Source organism: Bos javanicus, chromosome 18, assembly GCF_032452875.1.
Source record: "Bos javanicus breed banteng chromosome 18, ARS-OSU_banteng_1.0, whole genome shotgun sequence".
NCBI classification, from domain to species: domain Eukaryota; kingdom Metazoa; phylum Chordata; class Mammalia; order Artiodactyla; family Bovidae; genus Bos; species Bos javanicus.
In genome coordinates this window covers 47571991-47595765 of record NC_083885.1, presented here as the reverse complement: position 1 = coordinate 47595765, position 23775 = coordinate 47571991, and the positions used below count along the sequence as shown (strand labels likewise).

The window sequence follows — 23775 nt, the reverse complement described above, 5'->3', positions numbered from 1 at the left end:
TCCTTTGGACTGCAGCCTGCCAGGCTCTTCTCTCCATGGATTCTCCAGGCAAGAATACTGGAGTGGGTTACCATGCCCTCCTCCAGTGGGTATTCCCAACCTGGAGATCGAACCTGTGTCTCTTAGCTCTACCTGCATTGGCTGGTGGATTCTTTACCACTAGTGACACCTGGGAAATGCAAAGACTCCCTGCTGCTGCTGCTGCGTCGCATCAGTCGTGTCCAACTCTGTGCGACCCCACAGACGGGCAGCCCACCAGGCTCCCCTGTCCCTGGGATTCTCCAGGCAAGAACACTGGAGTGGGTTGCCATTTCCTTCTCCAATGCATGAAAGTGAAAAGTGAAAGTGAAGTCGCTCAGTTGTGTCCGACTCCTAGCGACCCCATGGACTGCAGCCCACCAGGCTCCTCTGTCCATGGGATTTTCCAGGCAAGAGTACTGGAGTGGGGTGCCATTGCCTTCTCCGAAAGACTCCCTAATTCTATCCAATTATTCTCTGGTAAAGTTCCATCTAATCTACAGTATTATTGGCATAGTATTAGATTGCCTATATTTATACACCCTTGATAACAATGGTTGTCATTAATATTAGTAACCTTTGTTAACCTCATAAATGTAAAATATTTCCTTTAATTTGCAGTTATTTGATTACTATTGAAGTCAACCATTTTAAAAATAATTTTTTGTGAATTATGTGTTTTCTAAGTTATTTTTCTAAAGCAGTGTTCTATTTTCAAATTTCTTTTCCAGGTTCTTCAGGTATTATGGATTTATTCATTCATCTACTCACCATTTATTGAATGCTGCATGTGACAGGAGTTAAAAGATGCTTGGGATATAGCATTGAACAAAGTAGACAGACTCTGCTATCATGGTACTTAAATTGTTGTGGGTCAGATAATAAGGGGGGTAAGTAAATTTAATATAACATACATTACATAGTGAAAAATTCTAAGAAGTAAAGAAGGAGAATATATAGAATCAGGGATAGGACTTTTAGATGGGGTAGCTAGAAATGCATCCTGAAAATGTAATAATAAGGATATGAAGGAAATTAGGAGCTAATTATGCACAGCACATGCGTATAATTAAGGGAAGAGGGAACACCAGTTAGAAAAGCCCAGGTGGAAATATGCCTGTTACCAAGAGGCTGCTGCTGCTGCTGCTAAGTAGCTTCAGTTGTGTCCGACTGTGCGACCCCAGAGACAGCAGCCCACTATGCTCCCCTGTCCCTGGGATTCTCCAGGCAAGAACACTGGAGTGGGTTGCCATTTCCTTCTCCAGTGCATGAAAGTGAAGTTGCTCAGTCGTGTCCAACTCCTAGCGATCCCATGGACTGCAGCCTACCAGGCTCCTCTGTCCATTGGATTTGCCAGGCAAGAGTACTGGAGTGGGTTGCCATTGCCTTCTCTGTACCAAGAGGCTAGGGTGGCTGAAATAGAGCAGATAAAAGGGAGAGTAGTGGAGAAGGAAATGGCAACCCACTCCAGTGTTCTTGCCTGGAGAATCCCAGGGATGGGGGAGCCTGGTGGGCTGCCGTCTATGGGGTCACACAGAGTTGGATTCGACTGATGCAACTTAGCAGCAGCAGCAGTAGCAGCAGTGAGAGATGAGAGAAGAAAAGTAATTGAAGGGCCGGAGGCCAGATCAGGTTGGTCCTTGAGGGCCATGTGAATGATCTTGACTTTTACTCAGAATGAGGTGGGAAGCTGTGGGAGAGTTTTGAACATGTGATTTTATCTGCTTATGATTTAAGAGGATTGCTTTGGTTGGTCTGATGAGAGGATTAGGGGAAGAAGACAAGGACAAGGGAAGAAGTGGAAAGACTAACTAGGAAACTGTTGCATTAATCAAGGGAAAAGATGTTGGTGACCTGGACGAGAGTAGTAAAAATGGTGAGAAGTAGTCATGTATGGCAATTTGCTGATAGAACTGATGTGATGTATAAGTACGACAGGATGACACAGTATTTTTTAATATGAGCAACTTGAAGATTGGAGTTATTACCTGAGAAGGGAAAGAGGGTAGGAAAAACCTGGGACATAGGGAAATAGTGAGATTTCAGTTTGGAATATTATATGTGAAGTATGAGGTGCCCATTGGGTATTTAGGTGGAAATATTAAGTTGGCAGTGGGATATACAAGTCTACAGTTCTAAAGAAAGGTCTCAGATTGGAGACATACACTTGGCAGTTATTAGCATGTAGATGATGCACACGTGCATGCATGTGTGCTCAGTCATCTCCAACTCTTTGTGACCCCGTGGACTATAACCCGCCAGGCTCCTTTGTCCATGGAATTTTCCAGGCAAGAATGCTGGAGTGGGTTGCAGTTTCCTACTTCTGAGGCTATTCCTGACCCAGGAATTGAACTCCTGCTGCTCTTGCATTGGCAGGCAGATTCCCAGGCACTACACCACCTGGGAACCCCTTTTAGGTGATATTTACAACCAGACTGGATGAGATCACGTTGTAGGGTAGATGGAAAATGATAGAGGTAAAGGACTAATCTTTGGGTCACTTCAACATGACAAAGTCTGGGAAATGAGGAGGAATCAGCAAAAGAGACTGAAAGGGACCAGCTAGAATGATTGAGAGACTCGTGATATCCTGGTAACCGAGGGAAGAATGTGTTTTAATGAAAATTGTGTCAGATGCTGCTGATAGCCCAAGCAAAAGAGGACTGAGACAGTAATGTTGAATTTAGCAACATGAAAATTGTTGGTCACCCTGCAAAGCAGTTTCAGTAGAATAAGGACCTATAGAGAAAACTGGACAAGATAAATTGGTGATAACAAGTATAAACAACACTTTAAGTTTTTTCTCTTAATGGAAGGAGTGAAATGAAGTGGTAGGTGGAGTTAAGAGGTAAATAATAACCCTGTTCATATACTGAGTGAAGTGATTCAACAGAGAGAGAAACTTGATAAAGGAGGAAAGGGGAGAAATGCTATAGACACCTCCTTAAATGGAAGAACAAACGTTAGGGTCTGAGGATAAAGGAAAAGAATAAAATAATCACTTAGGAGAGTGGGACAAAGAATAGAGAAATATAATATGATCTCCAGGCAGCATTGAAGACCCACTTGCTGTTAGTTTTCATGAATTTAAATTGAGCCTATTCCACGTGGTTGTTTGGTTTTTCCCCTCCTGTACTGTTCATATGCATGGTTGTCGCCACAGATAGGGGAGGGGAGAGTAAAATTTAACCAAAGTTGTTGGTTTCATGAAATAAGAAAGAATGATGTGAGAGAAAGGGGCAAGGGAGTCTAAGTTAGCAAGAATTAATTATACTAATTGACCGTGGCTTCAAGGCCAGGTAAGTAGAAAAGTGGTGGGAAGAGGGTGAGGGAAAATGAAAAACTATAGAATGAAGGAATGGAAGCTCCTGATGGTGGTGAAAAGTGGTTGAGTTGAAATGCAAGAGGAAGTAAGGTGGAAAGACAAGGATATTTTTCCCTTTAGTTGCCAAATGTTCAAAATAGGACAGTCCTTCTTTTTATCACCTATTTGTTTTAGAAAATGTGGAATATTGTTAGCTATATTTCAGTAGGGATTACAAAATGGTGATATTCAAATCCTGTCATTCTTTATTTACTAGCTGGAATATTTTCCTAAGGAAAAAATGTCTGTCATCAATTCTGATTAGTTTAAGACACAGTTAGCATTTATAAGAATTTGTTGTTTTCTGTGTAAATATTTAAGTCAATAATTGTAGTAGCTGATGTAAAGTATGCTTGTGTGTCTATGCATGCATGCCTGCTAAGTTGCTCAGTCATGTCCAACTCTTTGCGACCCTATGGACCATAGGCCGCCAGCCTCCTCTGTCCATGAGATTCTCCAGGCAAGAACACTGGAGTACGTTGCCATGCCCTCCTCCAGGGTACTATCCTGATCCAGGGATCGAACCTGAGTCTCTTACATCTCTGGGATTGGCAGGCAGGTTCTTCACTACTAGTGCACCTGGGAAGCCCTTCTCTGATACAGAGCTATTGATAAGTTCATGGGGCATCTCCTATATATGCACTCCTATTCTTGTTCACAGAATGTGCTTAAGCTCTCCATGATGTAGTAGTCATCTTTATAGCTATCAGCATCTTTGGGGAATGTATATTCTTGGCCTTTCTGATGGCTCCAAGTATCATTTTGCTACAGAGTGACCTTTAATCTACCTTGTGGGTACAGGTTTCTCAAACCACAAAGCAAACCTTGTCTAAGGTTTTTATTCTCTTTTATTCTCTTTTTCAGCTCTGCCTTCTCAGGCTCAGTCCATTCCCAGAAAGAAGAGGAAATGAATGAATTCCAGGTAAATTTTAAATAGCATATTTGTTCCAGAGTAGTTTAAGGGAATTGTAGTAATCCATACACTAAACTGGAAAATCCTATATAGATAAAACATATTTTCAGAGGAAGCAGAGTTGGAAGATTAAGACCAGGAAAGTTAAAATATGATTATGCAGAAATGTATTCATTTAGAGAGATTAAAGTTGGGCTTCAGTTTTGAATTTCATTACTATAGGTAAACAAGAGCAGAAATTCATTATATATTTAAGTAAGTTTTTCATTGGCACCTAGGTCAATGAATATATTATAACATATATAGGGAGACTTTCTGTAGTTGGTAAAACAGCTTTTCTGATAGTCCGGGGTTTTCTTTATAATTTAAAAAAAAATCTTGGCTGTGCTGCATGGCTTGCAGGATCTCAGTTCCCTGACCAGGGATTGAACCCAGGCCACAGCAGTGAAAGTGCTGAATCCTAACCACTACCACCAGGGAGGTGGTCTGTTTTGATCAGGGATAAAGCAAAGAATATATGTTAAAATATTCCAGCATTGGAAATAACACAAATCAACATCAACAGAAAAAGAGATAGTATTTCATGCAGTGGGATAGTGTACACACACACACACAAAACCAAAACACACAGAGTACTGCAACTTACAATATGGATAATCTCACAAACATGTGGTACCATTTATATGAAGTTTGAAAACTGAGAAAACTAGTCTCAGTGTTAGAGAATAGTGGTTACTGAGCAGGTATTTACTGGGACGGGATATGAGGGAATCTTGTAGTATGCTGAAAATGTTCTATATTTTGATTGAGTGATGGGTACACAAATATGTAAATATATAAGAATGTCTCAGTTTGTGCATTTAAGATTAGTGCATTTTACCACATTATTCTATGTATGTCACCTCATTTAAAAATAAAAAGCAGACTATCTGAAGAAATAGATGGGATGTGCCTTTCAAATGACCCTATATAATTATTTTTTCCATGTATGTTTGCTGTGATTTGGCCACAATCTAAAGTAATCATTTATGGTAAATTCTTTTACTTTCAGTCTACTAGAATGTGAACAGAATAAAAGTTTTATTTGGTTTACTGCTGTATCTACAGCCCCTAGAACAGTGCTTGGTATACTTGGTTTTTGTGAATGTGGTTGTAATGAATCCATGGTTCCTTATTTCTTCATTTTACTCTTAGAGTAAGTAATGTCTGTTTCCTCTTCAAGGACATTTCCTCAGAACTTCATCCTTTTTCTTCAAAGTTCCTTTGGAATCTTTCTCTTTCAGATTTTATCCTGTACTCTTAGCTACTAAACATATTTCAATTTACTGCCTTTTCACTCTCAGCTCAAAGATTTGCTTTACTGAAACATACCTTTCTTTGACCTGGTGCCCCTATCTCATAGCTTCTCTGTATGTCTAGTTTTTCCCTCAGTTAATTTTCAAAGTGAACACACGTTCGTAGCCAGCATTAAGCACTGGATAAAGAAATAGAATATTACCCTAACACCCATTGGACTCCTTCTGTACCTTTCCAAGTTATTACCCCTACTCCAGGGGTAACCACTGTTTAGTGTATATCACTATAGACTCTTTCTGCATATTTTTAAACTTTATGTAACCTATGTACTTGGCGTCTGACTTCGTTTAATATTTTGTCAGATTTATGTTGAATTGATGCATGTAAGCTGTAGTTCACTCAACTTTATTACTGTATATTATTCAATTATATGAATAAACCATACTTTTATATATCCATTCTATCATTGATTGGCATTTAGGTAATTTTTATTTGGGAATAATTAAAATATTATTCCTGTGAACTTTCTATTAGATTTTTGTTGCACATATGTGCATATCTCTTTCTACCAAAGCAGAATTGCTGAGTCATAAGTTATGTGTAAGATTACCTTTTATTAATACTGCCAAACAGTTTTCCAAAGTGGTTGTCCAAAATTATACTCTTAACAGTGTATGAGAGTTCTCAGTTATTCCAAGACAACAACATCTTGAGTGTATTTTCTATGGTCACTAGCTTGTTTTTTGGTATAATATCAAATTCATAGGTAGTAAAACAGAAGCTCAACTAAGTTTGAGTACATAAAAATTACATTCTCCTGTTGATACAATCACCATAAATAAAGTAAATTTGAAAAACCTAACAATAATTTTAGTAATACATATGGCAGACCAAATCTGGTATTTAAATATTTACAAACTAAATTAAAATCGAATAGAAAACTGCATATAATACATGAAAATAAATCCACAATTGAAAAAATAAAAAAGAACAAATGCCCAGTAAAAACTGTAAATAATATCTATTGTTAATCAAAGTTTTACATGGATTACCTTATATAGTCTTCAAAAGAGTCTCTCTTTCCTATTTGTTTATGTTTTCATTTATTTCCCTCAACTAGTATGTAATTTCCAGGAGGACAAGAACTTATGTCTATCTTCCAGCTATATCCTTGGACTCTAAACCAGTGCTGGGCATATCTAGTAACTCCATAACTTGCTGAATAAAAAACTATAACTCTAGGGCTCAAATATGAATTATTTTCTCATTCTCTTTAGTGGCAGTTAATACTCATAATGAAAACCTCAACTACTATGAGACCCTCAAATAGTCTCTGAGCTATCAAAAAACAAAAACAAAACAGGTTCAATTGTTTAATTCTCTGGTTCTACTACTTTAACACATAGAAGAAATAGAAGAGCTGAGATTTCAGTGGTATTGCAGAGACTGAATCAAATGAACTTGTTGATACATTGTACCTAGGTGTTGTAGAAGAGTTATGAATCAAAATATATGCTACAGTTCCATTTTTGGAAAAAGGGTTGGTGTTGTTATTAAGAAAGGTAAGAAAGTTAATGGCAAAAACTGCTGAGTATTATATTACTCCTCACAAACCTAATATGGAATAGGTATATGTTACCTGAAATAGTGAACTATTGATGGCAAACTACTAACTGGATTCTAAGTAGTAAATAAACATGATAATGAGAAAAGCAAAATTTTCTGTTAGAAAAGATTATTTTTACAGTCATAAAATCCAGTATTCATGAAAGAATCTCATCATTTTCTTTGGATGAAAACTCCATACATGAGACACTGTGTGTGCATGCTCAGTTGTGTCTGAGTCTGCGACCCCATCGACACTATAGCCCTCCAGGCTCCTCTGTCCACAGAATTTTCCAGACAAGAATACTGGATTGGGTTGCCATTTGTTTCTTCATATACATTATTTTTTAAATATTCTTTTCCATTATGGTTTATCGCAGGAGATTGGATATAGTTTCCTGTGCTGAATATAGTAGGATCTTGCTGTTTATCCATTCTAAGTGTAATAGTTTGCATCTGCTATCCCCAAACTCTTTGTCCATCCCTCTTCCTTCCCTGCTACCCGTTGACAACCACAGGTCTGTTCTCTATCGTGTGTCTGTTTCTGTTTTGTAGATAAATTCATTTGTGCCATATTTTAGATTCCATGTCTAAGTGACATCATATGGTATTTGCCTTTCTCTTTCTGACTTAGTATGATAATCTCTCGTTGCATCCATGGTGGTGCAAGTGGCATTATTTTATTCTTTTTTATGGATGAGTAGTATTCCATTGACTGTGTACCGTATCTTCCATCCATTCATCCAAGACAGTAAGCTTTAAAGAAACAAAAAGAATGTTACTTTAAAATGCCAATTAGTGCATTAGATAATAAAGATAAATGGTTAGGACTACTTCTGCATCAAACTGCAGAAAATTTATTATAAGGAATACTGTGAAAAATAAGAAACATATCAGTAGGAAACTTTTATTGATCTGTCTTAGCTCATGGTAGACACAGACAACAAAATGAACATAACTACCAATAATAATTTGATAGAGCTAATTGATTGTCATAGCTTATAGCCTGGAAGCAATTAATATCCCCTTTTTAGATATGGAAAAACTAAAAGACTGACCATATATTAGGCCCAAATTCAATAAATTTCAAAGTACAAACTATGTTTTCCACAATGCAATTACATAGGAAGTTAATGATAAAACTTCAGAAAGAAAACATTTCTGCATGGAAGTTTTAAAACTAGCATAAGGAACTTAGGATCAAGAAAGACAGAATTTAAGATCATGGTTCAGGCCCTAATACCCTAACCATACTTAATCTTAAGCTGGAAAAATAGCCAGTAGTGGCTTGAAAATAGGATGGTCTCAGCATGAATGCAGTAGTAGAACTAAAGATAGAGAAGCTGGAGATTGTTCATCGATGATGCTTCTCATAGCTGGTTCTCCTGAAGGGGATCTAGGAGCATATTTTCATGGCTGCCAGAAAAATAGCACTTTGAAAAGTTCTCTTTCTGGCATGAGCATTTATCTGTCTTAATAGATTTACCTAGTGTTATTGACTGTCTCTGACAGAAATCTTACATAACAATTGCTTAAACAGGGCAGAATTTTGTCTTTGTAGGAATTCTGCTCGGTTCAGTTCAGTCGCTCAGTCGTGTCCAACTCTTTGCGACCCCATGAATCGCAGCATGCCTGGCCTCCCTGTCCATCACCAACTCCCAGAGTTCACTCAGACTCACGTCCATCGAGTCGGTGATGCCATCCAGCCATCTCATCCTCTGTCGTCCCCTTCTCCTCCTGCCCCCAATCCCTCCCAGCATCAGAGTCTTTTCCAATGAGTCAACTCTTTGTATGAGGTGGCCAAAGTACTAGAGTTTCAGTTTTAGCATCATTCCTTCCAAAGAAATCCCACGGCTGATCTCCTTCAGAATGGACTGGTTGGATCTCCTTGCAGTCCAAGGGACTCTCAAGAGTCTTCTCCAACACCACAGTTCAAAAGCATCAATTCTTCGGCGCTCAGCCTTCTTCACAGTCCAACTCTCACATCCATACATGACCACAGGAAAAACCATAGCCTTGACTAGACGGACCTTTGTTAGCAAAGTAATGTCTCTGCTTTTGAATATGCTATCTAGGTTGGTCATAACTTTCCTTCCAAGGAGTAAGTGTCTTTTAATTTCATGGCTGCAGTCACCATTTGCAGTGATTTTGGAGCCCAGAAAAATAAAGTCTGACGCTGTTTCCACTGTTTCTATAAGGGATATCATAGTGTTTTCTTTCTTCATCTGACATGCCCATCCATGGGGTTGCCAATTGCAGGATCCCATCTTTCTCGTGGCAGAGTAATATTCCATTGTATATGTATGTATTACCTCTTCTGTATGCGTTCATCTGCTTTTTGGTCTCTGCTTTTTAATACACTCTCTATGCTAGTCAATAGCTTTTCTTCCAAGTAGCAAGTGTCTTTTAATTTCATGGCTGCAATTACTGTCTGCAATGATTTTGGAGCCCAAGAAAATAAAGTCTGTCATTGTTTCCACTATTTGGCTTGTAGTGATGGGATCAGATGCCATGAGCTTCATTTTATGAATGTTGAGTTTTAAGCCAGCTTTTTCACTCTCCTCTTTCACTTTCATCAAGAGGCTCTTTAGTGCCTCTTCACTTTCTACCATAAAGGTGGTGTTATTTGCATATCTGAGGTTATTGATATTTCTCCCAGCAATCTTGATTCCAGCTTGAGCTTCATCCACTCCAGCATTTCACATGGTACTCTTCATATAAGTTAAATAAGCAGGGTGACAATATACAGCTTTGACATACTCCTTCCCCAATTTTGAACCAGTTCATTGTTCCATGTCTGATTCTAACTATTACATACAGTTTTCTCAGGAGGCAGGTGAGGTAGTAAGTATTTGTTCTTTTATTTTTTTAAATAATTTCTGAAATTAATTTTTGGCTATGCTGGGTCTTCATTGCTGCATGAACTTTTCTCTAGTTATGACAAGTGGTGGCTACTCTCTAGTTGCAGTGTGTGGGCTTCTCATTGCGGTGGTTTCTCTTGTTGCAGAGCACAGGCTCTAGAGTGTGCAGGCTTAATAGTTGTGGCACATGGGTTTAGTTACTGTGAGACACGGCATGTTGGTCTTCCTGGATCAGGGACGGAACCCATGTCTCCTGTATTGGCAGGCGGAGTCTTAACGGCGGAGCCACCAGGGGGAGCCCCAACAATATTAATTCTTTTGATCCACGAACATGGAATATCTTTTCACTTATTTGTATTCTCTTCAGTTTCTTTCATCTCCTTGGTTAAATGTATTGCTAAGTATTTTTGTTGTTTCTGATACTTTTGTGAATGCGTGCATGTGTGTGTGTCAAGTCATGTTTGACTCTTTCCGACCGCATGGACTGTAGCCTATCAGGCTCCTCTGTCCATGGGATTCTCCAGGCAAGAATACTGGAGTGGGTTGGCATTTCCTCCTCCAGGGGATCTTCCTGACCCAGGGATCGAACTTTCATCTCTTATGTCTCCTCTTCACTATTGTGAATGGGATTGTTTTTATTTCTTATTCAGATATTTTGTTGTTAGTGTATACAAACAGAGCTGATTTCTGTCTATTGATTTTGTATCCTGAAACTTTACTGAATTTTTTGATTTGTTCTAACAGTTTTTTGCTGGTGATTTTAGGATTTTCTGTATATAAGATCATATCATCTTAAAAAGACTTTTCTCCTTTTTTTTCCTTGCCTGACTGCTCTGGTTAGGATTACTCATACTATACTGAATAGGATTGATGAGAGTACCTTGGTCTTGTTCTGGTCTTAAAGGAAAAGTTTTCAACCTTTTACCATTGGGTATGATGTTAGTTATTGGCTTATCATATATTGCCTGACTTATGTTGAGCTACATTCCTTCTATACTCAATTTGTTGAGAGTTTTTATCACAAAAGGATATTGTATTTTGTCAAGTGCTTTTTCTGCCTCTCTTGAAATGATCAGACATAATAATTTCTGTCTTTCTATTAATATGTCACATGTATAGATTTGCATGTGTTGAACTATCTTTGCATCCCAGGATTAAATCCTTCTTGATCATGGTGTTTTAACATGCTGTTGAATTTAGTTTGCCTATATTTTGTTGAAAATTTCTGCATCTACATTCATTAGAGACACTGGCCTATAGTTTTCTTTGCAGTGTCCTATCTCCCTTTAGTATCAGGGTAATGTTGGTCTTGTAAAATGAGCTTGAGAGTGTTCCCTTCAGTTCAACTTATTTTTTTGTGTGAAAGTTTGAGAAAGATTGGCATCTATTCATCTGTAAATGATTGGTAAAACTCATCAGGGAAGCCATGTAGTTTTTGGCTTTTCTTTTTTGGAGGGAGAGGAGGATTTTCTTTACTGGAAGATTTTAATTACTGATTCAGCTCCTTACTCATTATATCTGTTCTGATCTGTTTCATGGTTCAATCTTGGTAGGTTGTATGTTTCTAGGAATTTATCCATTTGTTCTAGGTTATCCACTTTGTTACCATATAACTGTTCATAATAGTCTCTCATGGTCATTATATCTGTGGTATCTTTCAGATATCACATGCCCCCTCTTTCATTTTATTTATTAGACTCCTCTTTTTCTTCTTGATGGTGTCCTTAGCACAGTTAGTACAATCTGCTTCTCTGTAATGTCCTCTGAGAATGTTATCTGCTGCTCTCTCAGACTTTTCAGTCATGAAGCTCAAAATTCAGTATGCTGGATATGATGAGAGAAAAATTAGTCTCTTTGGCACCATATCATATAGCTGAGAAAACAGGGTACTCACACATTTTTACTTTCCTTCGCGAGTGAAATCATGGGCCAGGATTTCTCTTGGCCCTAAGCTATGTTGCCTTGATGGAGGAGTGAGGTAGGTGAAAGTCAAACTGTTCCTCTTACCCTTTATGATGAGTCCAAACTTGTATATTTTGCTCCATTGGTGCACTGGAAATCTTTGCTAGAGACCTGCACTTTCACAAAGGCTGTCTTTTGTTGGGTGCTTGTCTCAGACAGTCATTTTCTGGGGGCTCCTAAACAGTGGCCAAAAGAGGCTAGAGTCAGTTCACATGCCTCTCAGGGGTCTACAGCAAGAACTGTGGTCTTTATGCTTATTTTTCAACATTTGGGTAGGCAAGACTCCTTCTGAGTACCTTGCATATGGTGCTGGATCCCGCAGTTCCCATAAGGGCACTTTTGTCCATGGATGGATGTCAAATTATTATTTTTGCAGTGGGGACTGAATGAGGGATGTCTTATTTAGCCATGATTGCCTTTGGTTTCTTAAGCCTGATTATTTACAAGTCCTTGCTCTTCAGTAGGAGGGGCTCCAAAAGAGGAGTTTCCATTATTCTCACAGCATACTCTGAACCTTAGTGAATGTTCATGTTCATAGGGTCCTTTTAGGACCTAGAAATTAATAATCAGAAACATTTTCTGTGAGTTTGCTCCTGGTGATTTCATCTTACCCCCTCTGTCACAGAAATTCCTGAAAGTATAGGAAATATGGACAGCTCCCTTTATTCCAGTGCTCTTTGTCTTATGTTTATATTTTTGGGATATTTTGGTTTTTAACTAGAAAAAGTGCATTTGATTTCTATGTCTAAAGCACACTGCTTTGAAGAAATTTGTCACCATTCCTCATTTCTGACACTTTAAATCTTTCTTTGTACTATTTTTTCATAGTTCTGGTTGTAATTCAGATTTAGAATTTTAAAATTCTAAAATTTAAATCCATTTTAAAAAACTTCATTAACAAATCTTTTTTTCTGTATCTTTTCATATTTGTAGGATTCTGTTTGTGGCACTCTTTTTTCAGTATATGTGAACTCTGCAGTTTTCATGGCTGCAGACACATATCATAGGCTTATGAACAATAAATCTTCATTTTCAATTTAGATTTTTTCTGGCCTAGTGAACAATATGTGCAACTGCTAAATCAATGAATATCTCCAGTTGGATGTCCTACTATGTTTCAAAGTTTGTATACCATTCTCTCCCCTTTTCTGCTTCTATCCAAATCATATTTTCATGTGTTAGTGAATCACAGGGATCTAGTGAGTTCCCAAACCAGTTAACTTCGAGTGAAGTTTTATATTCCCCCAGTTTTTACAGTCAGTATAAATCGGTACCCAAGATCTCTTTAACCCACAGTAGTTATTAAAGATATGTGCTTGCTAAATCAATGAATGAACACAAACTGACAGGATATTGCTAAAATGATTTTTTTCTTTCAGACAGTAACAAAAACATAAAATTTATTTTATAGTCTCTTACCTTTGTGTATTACGTGAACAAGTTTCATTATGTTTTGTCCACAACATATAAAGTGGATGACTTCAGATTGAGTGGGAGTATGTTGTTACAGGACACGGTGACATTCAAAGATGTGGCTATTGACTTCACTCAGGAAGAGTGGAAGCAATTGGATCCAGCTCAAAGGAACCTGTACCGGAATGTGATGCTAGAAAACTATAACAACTTAATCACAGTGGGTAAGGGTAGTTTCCTATATAACTCAAATTCTGGGAGTAAAGTTCCCTTTTTCCCCCAGTGTTTCTGAAATGGGTCCAACCTTCAATTATCAGACTGAGTTTGGTCTTTAGATGCCTTTGTTCACATGCACATGCATGCTGCAGCTTTCAAAGCAAAATGTCATCTATGGTTATGTTTCAGGGGGCAGCATCCCTAGAAACAATGCTTTTCTTATCTTTCAGAAGGCCTTGGGCTAGCCTCAATTCTTGAATGATTCTTTTTTCCTACTATTTATGCCCAAATCTTACATCCTTTCCCTTTCACAGGATGTCCATTCACCAAACCTGATGTGATTTTCAAGTTGGAGCAAGAAGAAGAACCATGGGTCATGGAGGAAGAAGTGTTAAAGAAACATTGTCCAGGTTAGTGAAAGGGAACCATAGAGGTGAGGAAGGGCCAAGGCCCTTTAACAGCTAATATGTAAGTTCTTGATCCCTCTGAAATATTCCAAAGGTATATTTTTTTAGGCCATAGAATTCCATACTGACGGTGTGAATTTTTTATATATGTAAGATGTCATTTTTGAAACTTTTTTTGAAAATTCACATTTTTGTTGTGAATTTAAATATCCTAACTCTGTCAAGCTTTGAAGTCAGTGGTACACTGGTTTCATAAGATTTAGAAACTTTCCTTCACATTCTTCACAATCTGTATAAAATTACTCATTGTGTTATTTATATCTTCCGTTAATTCTACAGCATTCTCAGCATCATCAAATATTAGCTCTCATTCATTGTCTTAACACTCTACCACTGAAACTCAGATAGATCCTAGACCTTTTTATTTTTTCCTCCATATTTTTAAATCTCCTGTTTTCTTCCTTTGTAGCTCTCTGCTGTCTTCTCAGTAATTACTTTAAATATATCTTCCAATTTATTAATTCTCTCTTCAATTGTGTTTATTTTAAACTCATCCACCTTTTAAAAAAATTATTTATTTTTGGCTTTGCTGGTTCTTTGTTGTTACACATGGGCTTTCTCTATTTGCAGCGAGCAGGGGCTACTCTAGTTGTGGTGCACAGGTTTCTTATTGCAGTGGCTTCTCTTGTTGCAGAGAACAGGTTCTAAGTGCACATTCTTAAGTAGTTGAGGCACATGGGCTCAGTAGTGGCTCTGGGGCTCTAGAGCTTGGGCTTATTAGTATTGTGCCACACAGCTTTATTTGCTCTGCAGCATGTGAGATCTTCCTGGACCAGGGATTGAATGCATGTCTCCCACACTGGCAGGTGGATTCTTTACTACTGAGCCACCAGAGAAGCTTAACTCATCCACCTTTGAAAAAAACTTTTAGTATAAGTATTTTGTATTTTTAGAAATTCCTTTTGTTTTTGCAAAAAATTCTCACATCTTTCTGATTCTTCCTAATAATTTCTGTGGCTTCTTCAGATTTGTGTTTTAATTTTTGCTTCTTTAAAAATACTGTACATAGCTCTTTTGTATTGTCTTCAGGTTTAAATGTCCTATTTTTGACGACTCAGTGTGTTTTGGTTCTTCATGTGCTCGATGATAGCTGATTGCAATTTGAGTTTTTTAAAATCTTAATTTATGATAATCTTCTTGTCCTAAATTGAGTTGCTTTCTTCTGAAGATGATTTACATGTGTTTCTGGTGGGCACCAAGAGGCGTTTCCAGGTAAGGATCAGTTCTTTGAAGGTAGGCTTTTGGTAGGAACCTCAATTGAACTTTTCTTCTTTATTGATAGCCCAAGAGCCTTATATTTTACTTAATAAGGCTTTGCATAGGTATTCAAGTCAGATCCATCTTCAGGCTGCTTTCAGTTCTGCTCTCTTAGCCATGGTCTTGGCTAATACTTGATTTTGTTTTGTTCACTTTTTGTGTGTGTATAGTGCTCAGGTTGTTGGAGAATACTGCAGTGTTCTTGGAGATTTAGGCTACTTCCTATAAGCCCAGTAGTGCTTCAAAATTTCAGCTTTATCCACTGTCTAATTTTGCAAATGAGGTTACCCTATTGTAATTTCAATGTTAAAAATCCGTATGTAGTCTGTCTCTTTTATTCCCCCGACTTGCATGGTGTTTTTTGTTTTGGGTGATTTTATTTTTCTCTTTATTTCTTGGTTCTGCTGGTTAATCTTGTTTTAGCCCTTTTTGTTTTCTCATTGTTTCTTCCTCATGCATTTGTATTTCTATAAATATCTTTCTATATTTCTAGCTCTTGATTTATACCTGGTATTTTCACTAAGTTTTCTCATTCATGGCAATATTCAGTCAAGATTTCATTCTGTATGTCATAATTTTCTTTAGCTTGAATTTTGTCTGCTTTCTTTATATCATGTTTTTTTCTTTTCTCTTACATTTTTTAAGAGATATGATTTAAATACCTTCTCATTTTTGAGTGAGGATAGTTCCTTCTTAACCTGATTTTTAAAGAAGTATAATGTTAGGGAAGGAAAAACAGTTCTCAGATCTAGAGCACAAATCTGCAAACTAAACTAACAAAACTGCAAACTTTCTTTTCTGAGGAAGAAAGTTCTCAGATTTAGAGCACAAACCTGTTGGCCAGCCACTTGTTTTTGTAAATAAAGTTTTATTGGAATACATTCATACCAAGTCATTTACATCTTGACTGTTACTATTACAGAGGCAAGGTTGAATAGTCGTGTCAAAGACTGTATGACTCATGAAAGTGAAAGAAAGAAAGTAAAGTCGCTTAGTCATGTCTGACTCTTTGCAACCCCATGGACTGTAGGCTTCCAGGCTCCTCCATCTGTGGGATTTTCCAGGCAAGAATACTGAAGTGTGTTGCCATTTCCTTCTCCAGGGGATCTTCCTAACCCAGGGATCAAACCCCAGTCTCCCACACTGCAGGCAGGCTCTTTACCATCTGAGCCACCAGGGAAGCCCATATGACCCATGAAGCCTAAAATATTTGCAATCTGACCTTATTTAAGAAAAAGTTTGCCAACTCTTGATGTATAGGAGTACATCTGTGCTTCATACTAAAGCCTTTTATTATGCATGGTTGTGTGAATATAAGTATGTTTAGGCTTTATTTCTTCTCATCCAAAAAGGAACTGTGGCTACAAGTCTCATAACTCTGAATCTTATACTCTCATCCCAAGACATCTTCCTAAAAAGATAGTATTTCACAGTGTTTCCTTGCTCAGTCCTGGTTTCCTTGACATAGTTAGGGATGTCAAGTCTCCTGTAGTCAGTCTGCACTCCCAAATTTCCATGTTGTAAACATGGGTTAATTAATTCTTCCCTTCAAGGTACGGTGTCCATTTTGACAGTGTCAACTGTTTGCTCTGCCCACAATCGGTATGAACAATTATCTTCTCTTAGAATCCTTTTTCCCCTGTTCCACCCTTCACTGTATTTGTCAACATTAACTCATTATAATTGGGGTTATAGCCACCACCTAAGATCACTGAAGCATCGACGTTTCAATTCTTGTTTGTATATAGGAAAAGAGATCAGATAGTTTTTCATTCTACCGTCTTAAAACATGGAGTCTTTTCTGTCACATTTGGTATTTTGATCTTGCTCCTGGAATTTGTCACTTCTACTTGGACACTGCCTTAAAGACCTGATCTTGCCTTCTCCCTCGACCTCTTTTGTTTAATTGAGCTTTTCTGTTTCCCTAAACTGAAGTGACTCAAAAGCTTAAGCTCAGTATACTATTTTCTACCAAGTCTCTAACTTCCTGCTTTCACAAGAATCTTTCATTTCCTTTATTCTCAGTCTGGCAGAGAGGAAAATGGAGATTATTTTTTCCTCCCTATTTTTGAGCTAAGCAGCCACTGCGGACTGGAAGTCTTACCCTTTGGTATGTAGATTTTCATTTATTCTGTTTGAACCAGTTCCTTATCTCTGAATTCCTCTGCCTGGTGTCCTTGATGTAGAGCTATTCTGCTTATCTTTCTCAAGAGAGTAACCTCACATATTCTCTAGGATGGAAGAGTAGTCTTTGTCTTCATTAGTTTATACCGTTTTTATACTTTGCCTCATTTTCATGTGGTTTTGGGTAGGATCAGAGATAAATTCATATATCAATTAGGCCATATTTAATTTCTCATTCTTTGTTTTCCCTTTTGCTCAGTTGTTGTTTAGTCACTAAGTCATGTCTGACTCTGTTGCAACCCCATGTACTATAGCCTGCCAGGCTCCCCTGTCCATGGGATTTCCCAGGCAAGAACGCTGGAGTGGGTTGCCATTTCCTTCTCCAGGGGATCTTCGTTACCCAGGGATCTAACCTGTGTCTCTTGCACTGGCAAGCAGATTCTTTACCACTCAAGCCACCTGGGAAAGCCGCCTTTTGCTCAGTACTTACTCCCTTTTCAGTCATGCTAGGTAGGCTTTTCTGCTTTTATATTCTGATTCTTTTATCCTATTTTTACCTTCCTGTTGTTTGCTCTCGTTTTATTAATCACTGTAGTGGTCAGGTGAATTTTTTAAAAATATGTAGTTTGTGCTTACAGTACAGATTTTTAAAGTACAAAAGGATACATATTGAAAATAAATTTTCTTCTCTTACCCATGTCTTCCTCTATGCTGGCAACCTGTAGTATCATTTTCCTTTAAGCTATTATTTATTTGTATTTTCAAGCATTTTTATTGAAACCACTTTAAGTTGATAGGTTAACTTGTGAATAACTATCATCTCTGCTGTTGAATGTTCTTTTCCAAGAATGTGATATGCCTTTTGTCTTAGTTTCCTAGGGCTGCTGTAACAAAGTAGAGGCTAGAAATACAAATACAGGGTGTAAGTAGGGCTCATGTTCCTACTGAAACCCACAGAAGATTCCTTGCATCTTTCAGCTTCTTTTATCCCCAGATATTCCTTGGCTTGTGACAGCATAACTCCAATCTGTGTCTTTAACGTCATATAGTGTTTCCCTGTGTTTCTGTCTCTTCATGTGGCAATCTTCTTTTAAGAACACCAGTCAGATTAGGGACTTACCCTACTCCAGTGTGACCTCATCTTAACTAATTACATCTGCAGTGACCTTATTTTCAAATAACTTCATGTTCTGAGGTACTGAGCATTAGGACTTAAACATATTTTAAAGGTGGGACACACAATTCAACCCATAATACTGTTTCATGTGTTCAAATCTGTGTGTGCATGTAAAGTTTTATAATTTGTGGAACTTTCTAATTAAATATATTCCCAATTTTTTTGTATTTTTATTATAAATGTAGTCTTTTGTTATCTTTTCTAAATAGCTATTTGTATATATGAAGGTTACTAAAACTGAGTATTAATTTGCTATAGTGAATTTAATGAACTTTCTATAAATTTTCAGGTAACTCTTGATTTTGCAAAGAAAGAGTTTTAATATTGACAAATAATGTGAATTTTTCCTTTCTAAGTTGTTTGTATGTACGTGGGAGGATGACCCATGCTGTGCAACACATGGGTCCCTAGTTCCCCAACCAGGGATCAAACCCATGCCCCTTTCATTGGGAGAGCAGTCTCAACCACTGGACTGCTAGGAAAGTCACCCTTTCCAAGTTTTTATACCTCATTTCTTTCTCTTATTTAATGCTCTACCCTGTACTATAATAATAGTTGTTATAGTACTCATCTTTTTCTTTTTCGTGACTTTAATGTGACTGCTTTGGGATTTTTCCCATTAGGAATGGTACCAAGGTTTAAGTTGTACTGTGATTTTTCTCTAGTTAAATATGTTTCCATTTTATAAAGTTATTTTTATGGAAAAATGCGTGTTGAATTTTTAATATGTTTTTAATATCTTTGGAAATGATTACTTGACTTTTCACTTTTGACCTATTTACTATTACTACTATTTACTTATAGATTTCCCTAATATTGAAACATACTTCTATTCATGGAAAAAACCAACATATGTATGTCTTATATTTAATATGCTTCCGAGTCACTTTCTTTTCCTTCTAGGTCATTTTGAATATAGTTTTTGCACTGATATTCAAAAATGAAGTTGATGTATAGTTTGCTTTTTGGGTGTCATCTTTATCCGGTATTGGTATTATGTTTGTCTCATATACAAAAAAGAATTCTTTTTTCTTTCATAATATGTTGTATAGCACATGCTTAACAGCTGTCCTTTAGATAGTTGTTTAAATTCCCATGTTAATATCTATGGGCCTTGTCTATTTGTTTTGTTTGGGGGGATTTCTTTTCATAAATTTATTTGTGGAAAATGGTCTTTGTTTTCTACATCTTATAGAGTCAGTTTAGGTAATTTATATTTTTTAGAAATTATTTCTATCAAGCCATTTATGAAAGTTTATTTCCATAGAATCTTATAAAATACTTTTATGGTTTTTTAGCTTCCTGTTTTACCTTTTTCTCTATTGATGTTTCTTCATTTGTATATTCTGAATTCTCCCTCTTATTTATCCAACAGTTTTATATTTTTTATTTCAGATCCCATTAAGCAATCAAAGCTGTTTGTATTTCATAAATACCTGCCTCTACTCATATTTCCTTTCCTGGGATTTACTGAAGCTTAGGAAATAGGAGCTATATATAAACCTAGAATTTGCTTAATAGGAAATGAGGCTATAAGCTAAGAATCCCATACATGTATTTTTTTGGTTTTAATTATGTATAATTTTGGAAAATTTTACAAATGACATTTATTTGCAATTTCTTTTAGGAGAAATATGGGGGATGGATGAGCAGCTGAAAATTCAGGACAGACTTTTGACACAACTTGAAGATAAATTCACAAAAACACTGACTGATGAAAAAGTCAGTGAATGTCATAAGAAATTTGCAAATGCATTTCCTCTGAACTCAGACTTTTTTCCTTCCAGTCACAGTGTCTATGAATATGACTTATTTGGAAAATGTTTAGAACATAATAATTTGAACTATTATGAGAGAATCTTTATAGGAAGAGAAGACTGTGAATATAAGGAGCCTATGAAATCATTTGGCAATAGCTTATCCCATCTTGTAGTAACCCCCTTTAAGTGTAATCATTGTGGAAAAGGTTTTGATCAAACTTTGGACCTCATCAGACACTTGAGAATTCATACTGGAGAGAAACCCTATGAATGTAAAAAATGTAGAAAAGCTTTCGGTCACAAGGAAAAACTGATTAAACATCATAAAATTCACAGTAGGGAGCAGTCTTATGAATGTAATGAATGTGGGAAAGCTTTCATTAAAATGTCAAATCTCATTAGACATCAACGAATCCATACTGGAGAGAAACCCTATGCATGTAAGGAGTGTGGGAAATCCTTCAGCCAGAAATCAAATCTAATTGATCATGAAAAAATTCATACTGGAGAGAAACCTTACGAATGTCATGAGTGTGGAAAAGCATTCAGCCAGAAGCAAAGCCTCATTGCACATCAGAAAGTTCATACTGGGGAGAAACCTTATGCATGTAATGAATGTGGTAAAGCCTTCCCACGAATAGCATCTCTTGCTCTTCATATGAGAAGTCATACAGGAGAGAAACCTTATAAATGTGATAAATGTGGAAAAGCCTTCTCTCAGTTTTCCATGCTTATTATACATGTGAGAATTCATACAGGTGAGAAACCCTATGAATGTAATGAATGTGGAAAATCTTTCTCTCAAAGTTCAGCCCTTACTGTACATATGAGAAGTCATACTGGTGAGAAACCTTACGAATGTAAGGAATGTAGAAAAGCCTTCAGCCACAAGAAGAACTTCATTACACACCAAAAGATTCATACTAGAGAGAAACCTTATGAATGTAATGAATGTGGGAAAGCTTTCATTCAGATGTCAAATCTTGTTAGACACCAGAGAATTCACACTGGAGAAAAACCCTATATATGTAAGGAATGTGGCAAAGCCTTTAGCCAGAAATCAAATCTCATTGCTCATGAAAAAATTCATTCTGGAGAGAAACCCTATGAATGTAATGAATGTGGGAAAGCCTTCAGCCAAAAGCAAAACTTTATTACACATCAGAAAGTTCACACTGGAGAGAAACCTTATGATTGTAATGAATGTGGTAAAGCCTTCTCTCAAATTGCTTCCCTTACTCTTCATCTGAGAAGTCACACAGGGGAAAAGCCTTATGAATGTGATAAATGTGGGAAAGCCTTCTCTCAGTGCTCACTGCTTAATTTACATATGAGAAGTCATACAGGTGAGAAACCCTATGTATGTAATGAATGTGGAAAAGCTTTCTCTCAAAGAACTTCCCTTATTGTACACATGAGAGGTCATACAGGTGAGAAACCTTATGAATGTAACAAATGTGGAAAAGCCTTCTCCCAAAGTTCCTCCCTTACAATACATATACGAGGTCATACAGGTGAGAAACCCTTCGACTGTAGTAAATGTGGAAAAGCCTTTTCCCAAATCTCATCTCTTACACTTCATATGAGAAAACATACAGGTGAGAAGCCTTATCATTGTAATGAGTGTGGTAAGGCCTTCAGCCAAAAGTCACACCTTGTTAGACACCAGAGAATTCATACTTATTAGAAATAGAAACTTTATGAATCTTGTGAATATGGAAAAAGACTTCAGAAGGAATTTGCATTTCCTTGCACATTACATAATGGGATCTAGAGCAGAAAACTGTGAATGTGGGAAAGCCTTTTTAAGAAGCCACACATTTGTGAAACAGAATTCTTACCAAGGGGACAAAATGTATGAGAAAGCTGATTATCAAAAACCTTCAGTAGACATCTTACCTAATGATATTTATCCAGCATTCTCACTAAAATCTGAAACAAGATATTTGCTATCAGGTTATCAACATGATACTTGAGCTCCTAGCCATTGCAGAAAAAAGAAATACTCTTAACCTTTTTATACTAGAATAATAATAATTAGAAAATATGTTGATATAAAATATTTATGAATAAACATGATAATGAATTACAAGACATATATATGTAGTTAAATATTTTGAAGGTCACAAAAGAACACCTGAAATTTTGAGAAAAATAACATTGTCTAAAAAGACATAAAATTTCTCACAAATCTCTAAAGTACTTCCACTCAAAGTTGTTTTCTTTAACCAGTTATGTTTTTAACAATTTCACAAACTGATTGAAATTTTATATAGGAATGTAAATGGCCACAAATAGGTGAAATATGTAAAAAATACAAGAGAGAAGATACACCATTAGATATCATTTATTTAAAGCTGGTATCATTGTTTTTACACAATGTTCTTAAGGAGTATATCAGTGGAAACAAATTGAAGATTGGAGGAAGGAGATATGGGAATTTTGTGTATTATAGTGCTATTGAGATCACTGGAGAGAAAATGACCTATTAAATAAATGGAAGATTCATATTAACAAAAAATGTTAGCTCTCTAGTTTTTATCATATACAAAAATAAAATCCAAACAGACTGAAGACTAGAACATAGAAAGCAAAATTCTGTATGATGAAAATAAAATAGACTATATTTACTACCTTAGAGTAATAGGATTACTTTAAACATACATAAATGTGGAACATTCAGTTCTATTTTGGTGCATTGGCTTCAGAGGCACCCACATATGTCACAGAGATACATATATCTTTGTGTTAACTGGATCATGGTTTGTATTCCTCTAAATAGAATACATACATTTCCATTAATAGAGGGATAGAGTGATACAATATGGTTATTTCTATGATAGAACATAATATTTAAAGATACAAATTTGACATAATTACATGGATAGACTCCATAATACTGACAGAAAAAGCAAAATGTACAATGAAATAAAACATTTCTTTTTTTTTTTTTAAACATTTCTATAAATTTAATAAAACAATGCAAAGAACAGTACTGTGTGTTGATCATGGATACATATATGACATTGCCTTTTAGGAAGTGAAGGCAGTTGTTATATTTATCTGTAATATTTCTTTAATAAAAGACAAAGCAAATATGACAGTAGTAATGAATCTGGTTGTCAAAATTATGTTGTAGTTTTTTTAAATTATTATTTCTTGTCTGTATTTTCCTGTTTCTCTAAAATAATCAAGTAGATAGAGAAAACCTGGACCTATATGGATTCTTATTTTTGATCAGATATAACATTTACAGAAAGTTATCTTTAATAATGATACATAAACCAAACCTGAATTAAGATATTTTGCTTACCACCTCATGTTAATTAGCATATACAAATC

General features: G+C 36.5%; 1 protein-coding gene across 5 annotated transcripts in view; it reads left to right on the top strand.

The window, feature by feature from the left end:
- ZNF569 (zinc finger protein 569) overlaps positions 1 to 23547 on the top strand; it is a 34323-nt gene extending 10776 nt beyond the window's left edge. For 2 of the 5 annotated variants that reach the window (XM_061385942.1, XM_061385941.1), the window contains exons 2-6: positions 750 to 873; positions 4247 to 4304; positions 13530 to 13656; positions 13963 to 14058; positions 20301 to 23547. In XM_061385942.1, the coding sequence (XP_061241926.1) occupies positions 800 to 873; positions 4247 to 4304; positions 13530 to 13656; positions 13963 to 14058; positions 20301 to 22120 (2175 nt within the window). In that variant the 5' untranslated portion in view covers positions 750 to 799 and the 3' untranslated portion in view covers positions 22121 to 23547. Of the gene's footprint in view, positions 1 to 749; positions 909 to 4246; positions 4305 to 13529; positions 13657 to 13962; positions 14059 to 17404; positions 17483 to 20300 lie in introns of those variants that run through there. The other 3 variants (XM_061385943.1, XM_061385945.1, XM_061385946.1) reach the window with 3 other exon arrangements.
- Positions 23548 to 23775: the final 228 nt, after the last annotated feature.